The following is a 5,076-nucleotide window of genomic DNA, read 5'->3' on the forward strand; positions in this document are numbered from 1 at the left end:
AGAATTTTTATTTTTGCTTGTGTACTATCAAGTTTTGAGAGAGCAGAGAATAAGACAAACAAAAAACCATAGGATCTAAGTAGAAAAATGGCCATAGGTGATAGGTTTGTGGACTAGATCACATCAAAATTGGACCGTCATATGAGGAGAAGCCAATAGTGCACATATATTTGGTGGATTCCAGCTTTGCACACTAGTAATGATATATTTATTTGTGATCGTGGATGGTACAAAGAAAATTCAAGGACACCTTTGGGGGACTCGAATATCTCTGCCAAATGGCGGCCCAAAGACAATTGGAAAATGACCATCTAGTGGTTCGGTAAGTGAATGGACGATGGCCTATGGTTGGAGGCCGGATTTCAATGGCCGATTGGCTGAGTTCTAGGAAGACTTGTCTACCCAAGAGGGGTTACACATGGGCACATTGGAGAGGCTTACTTGGACCTTGCTACACAGGGGCAGCCACACATATGGATGCATGGCCGAGTTCTACTTGGACTTGGCTACCTAAGGGCGGGTACCCATGGGTGTTTAGAGACTCCCTTAAATCTATATAAGGAGGCCTTCTCCATGAGTAAGTTGGTACTAGACTGTGAATTAGTCAACATCAAGAAGTATAGAAAACTTATGGGAAGCTTGATTTTCTTGTGTAATACAAGACCAGATACTTCTTTTGTAGTAGGTGTTTTGAGAAGGTTTTTCAAATAACCAAGGGAATCTCATTGGAAGACAAGTATGTGTGTTCTAAAGTACATCAAAGGTACTTTGGGCCACAACATTTTCTACGGAATTGGCACAAATACTCTTAGTGGGTATTGTGACTCTGATTGGGCAGGAGATTGCGATTTTGAAATATCAATTTCTGGATATTGTTCTGGAGTGTTTTCTTGGATCATCAAGAAACAACCAACCATCACTCTTTCTTTAATGGAAGTAGAGTATAAAGCTACTTGTTTTACAACTTGTGAAGTAGTCTGGCTTAAGCAAGTTCTCATGGACTTAGGTGTTCCTGTTGATTCAACAACAACACTTCAATGCGACAACCAGAGTTGCATGGTGATCGCTAAGAACCCTATCTTCCATGCACGCACAAAGCATATTGAGGTTCGGTATCATTATGTTCGGGAGCTTATTGAGGATGAGATTTTGGAGCTAGAGTATTTTTAGATGCACATACACACATCCTTATTGAAGGATAGAAAACCTCTTGTATTTCCTACTTGCTCTAGTTGTCTAAATTGCAATCTAAGCTCTACCTTGAGAGCGCATGGGTGGATGACGCCATCACTTTGTAATAGTGTGTTAATCTAAATTTTTGATTTGCCACTAATCTACTTTGCATCGTCTTTCTCACTACTCTTCTTGCTACTAGATCCTATTGTCTTCTGCATTTCTTATAGAGGGGTGGTCCTTCACTGTAGCCCACATATGAAAAAGTGGCTATGAGAATAGTTGAAAAGTTTGATCTTCAAGAGACACTTGACATGATAGAACTTTAATTCAACTGTCACAAAATGGTGACAGGGGCTCGGATCAAAGAGGCCAAAGACGCCACAGCAAGAGCAAATCAAGAGATAGAAAAACTCAAAAAACTAGTGGAAGGTCTGCACAAATTTTAATGTTTAGCTGCCCAAAACACCCAAAATAGCGGTTTCAACATAAGGACCAAGACATTTTACTACCGTTCCCCACCAAAGTAGGACAATAAAAGTTCAAGGTAAAGGTGACATAAATGCCATAATTTTGTATAGGTGTCAAATACCTATTGGGCTATTCATTAATCCTTAAATTTACAAAAATCTCTTTTCTAACCGTTTTTGGCCATAAAGTGAATGAGCATCAGGGATCGCAAGCACTTCCAAAGTCGTTCGACCCATGGACACGAGGGAACTAAGTGTGCCCAATTTACGTTTAGTTCACCCCTAGGCTAATGCACCATAAATAACTTGCAACGCCGAATTGATCACAGGGCCACAAAGGTAAAAGAAGGGGGGCAGCTTTGCCGTTCTGCCGGCAAGATGACTCGTTTGAAAGAATACCAAAGGTTGGTCCTTGTGGAGGGCGCGCGGAGCAACCCAGCGCCCCTTGGCATCTAAATACGTACACGACCTACACGCACAGGCACCCTCACCCTCACCCTCACACAGGCTCACGCTTTCACGGGCGTGCGTGCTGTGGACGAGTCAGTTGCCGACATAGCCAGAGAAACCTGCAACTAGCTCTTGGATCTCTCTCTTTCTCCCTCTCGAAACACAGTACACACACACGCACATCGTCACCTTTCTTTCCAAGCTCTTTTCAATTACACAAACCTACATGCATCGCTATCTACGTCGACATTCTGCATCTTTCCCATAGCCAGAAACCCTTTTTGCTCTTGCATGCGGAAGCTCTCATGAGGCTGGCGAAGGCTTCAAAGAAGAAAAGCTCTTGAAATCTCCGCCAAGCCATGGACGAGGTTAATCTGCATTGTCCGTGTGATCTGTCTTTGGCTCACCTGCCCCGTGGTCCTCTTTGACATGCCAGCTTCTTGAGTCTCTCGACAAGGAAGAGCATCTTATATTAATGCAGAGGTAATCATCCGTCTCTTCTCGATCAAGCCAGGCTGCAGTCTCGATGCATTTGGAGATGGAGTGCTGGAGGCGCTTTGCCTCCATTTTCCTCCTTGTATCTTTCGAAGAAAGAAAGCAGTGCACATTCATCAGAAAGATCAAGGTTCTGGCTATGGCAATAGCAAAGACGGTTCTGCCGTTTCTTGTTTGTCTGCTCTTCCTGGTTTGTGTCGCCAGAATGTTTCAAAGAGATGTAACTGCTGAGATCGACAGCTCTTTTTTAGCTCTTTCCAACAGTTCCATGCATGGCAAGACAAGTGCCAAAATTGCATCGTTGCCGTCGCTGCTGACATCTTTGTGCACAAAGACAAGCAGTTTGATTGAAGAATGGAAAGACAGATTCCATTATAGCTCATCAGAATCAGCAACACCAACATCATCAGCATTATCAGAGTCTTCTTTGACATTATCTGTGTCCTCATATTCAGCATCATCTGCAGCGGCTCAGACTCTTCATAATGAGAGCAAAGAAACTATGTCCTGCCCTCCAAGCTGCTTCCGCCCAAACCCTGTATGCGGAACCAATGGGGTAACATACTGGTGTGGTTCCGTGGATGCAGAATGTGCTGGTGTTGAAGTAGATTATGAAGGCTTTTGTGATTTTGATAGCAAAGGGACGGGCGTTAGAGGCGTACTTGCCATACAGTCCCTGCTCCTTGTGCACATGGTGTGGCTGATGCTTGCTGCTTTCCTAGTGTTCCTTGGAGTAATTTAAGCATTAGCTGCCGCCTGACTATGCTAATTTCAGCACTAATTGGTCAAGCAACCGTCTTCCATTCCTATTGTAAAATGTAAGATAACCCCTCTGGCTTGCTCCAAGGTGCAGTTTTGAGTTGTTTTTTTGAACTTATAACCACATCAGAGAAGTAAAGTGATTTGCGTGGATATCACACAACATTCTTTTAAAATAATGAGATTACAAAGTTTCTTTGATCCAATTCTTGCTTGTATTGCAAGAACCTTTCTTGTAGTATGTCTTTGAAGTTTGTGCCATTTGTTCTTTGTACAATGAACCAAACTTGTTTGGAAAATCCCTCAATACGTATGTGGTAGATCCACCAAGCTTTTTTTATCTATATTCAAAGACTGCCGATCACATTTTTTTACTTCTCCAACGTTAGGTAGTGAAGTGCAGTTTTATGTATAATTCGCTAATTTTAGAAAAGTTGTATTCTTGATCTTTTCATGTATATTGTGTATTTGAAATTTTTTTCATATCTTAAATTCATATGTAAGAAGTTTCATGAGGTTATGATGTCATATACAAAAATTATGTCTCATTCACTAGAATCTTGTGACTCATTACAAATTTAGTGCTAAACATGGACAAACATAAAATGTGGTTGGCTCACCAACTCAGGCGCACTTGGGGCCTCAAACCCCCAATCAAGTCTCAAACCATGCACATTTATCACCTTACGTGCATGTACCCTCGAGCCAACTTGTCATGCTATTGAAAGTAAACATGGATGTCTGCCAAGCAATGTCAGACTTTTGTAAATGTTTAGTTTTTCTAAAATTGGAAGTGGAGTGTGCCCCAAAATTCGTGCTATGGTTGTGCTTCAAGCCTTCATGGAGCTCTTTGCCCCATTTCTCATGAACTATGGGCGTTTCTTAATATCGGTGCATGTCAAAAGGGGTACATTAAATTAAACTAAAGTAATAGAATTACTATGTACTGGAACTATAAAGAAAAAAAAATTCTAATCAGTTGGACAACATATGAGAAATTCTACCACATCTTTATTTGTTCCTATATCTCTTTTGTATTCCTGCAAAGTTGTTTTTTGAAAATGCCCTTAGTATGCATACACGTGTAAGTTGAAATATTTTGAAATACCTTGTATATTTGCTCGTTTGATAGCATACATAAACTAAGGGTAACCACCCTATCGAGTGCTTTATTAGCCTTCTCGTAGACTCATTGAGGTTTATTGTTATCTATGGTAAATACCTCTTGTAAAATGGTAACACAAATATGTGCAAACAAATATTGACTCACTAGATGAGGAAGAAATTCTCTTGTATATTTTTCTATTTAATAAATCCTACCTATGGAGGAACCATGAACACAACCAAGACAATCGTTAAAATACTTGTACAACACACTTTTCCGGGTTATGAAAATTTTATACAAAGCATGGACTATCCAAGTGCCATACAAAAATATGGTAGTGAGTTGGCATAATGTCTCTTCAAAATCTATAAGAAATGGTGACTTTGTCATGCCTATGGTCAAGTAAGTAGTTCGTTTTTCTCGTAAATATTGAGAAAGAATGAAATACAAAGCATGGACTATCCAAGTGTCATACATAAATATGGTAGAGAGTTGGCAGAATGTCTCTTCAAAATATATAAGAAATGGTGACTTTGTCATGCCTTTGGTCAAGTAAGTAGTTCGTTGTTCTCGTAAATATTGAGATAAAGAATGAAATACACACCTTGAAGTTCTAAGTATTTA

General features: G+C 40.3%; 1 protein-coding gene across 1 annotated transcript; it reads left to right on the forward strand.

Moving 5' to 3' along the window:
- Positions 1 to 1,796: 1,796 nt before the first annotated feature.
- On the forward strand, positions 1,797 to 3,547 carry LOC147418818 (uncharacterized). The gene has a single exon (XM_086505867.1). It carries the CDS (start codon positions 2,620 to 2,622, stop codon positions 3,328 to 3,330), a length of 711 nt encoding a protein of 236 aa, XP_086361993.1. The 5' UTR covers positions 1,797 to 2,619; the 3' UTR covers positions 3,331 to 3,547.
- The last annotated feature ends 1,529 nt before the right edge of the window (positions 3,548 to 5,076 follow it).

This window comes from Adiantum capillus-veneris, chromosome 29 (genome assembly GCF_014529385.1).
Source record: "Adiantum capillus-veneris isolate H3 chromosome 29, ASM1452938v2, whole genome shotgun sequence".
NCBI lineage: Eukaryota > Viridiplantae > Streptophyta > Polypodiopsida > Polypodiales > Pteridaceae > Adiantum > Adiantum capillus-veneris.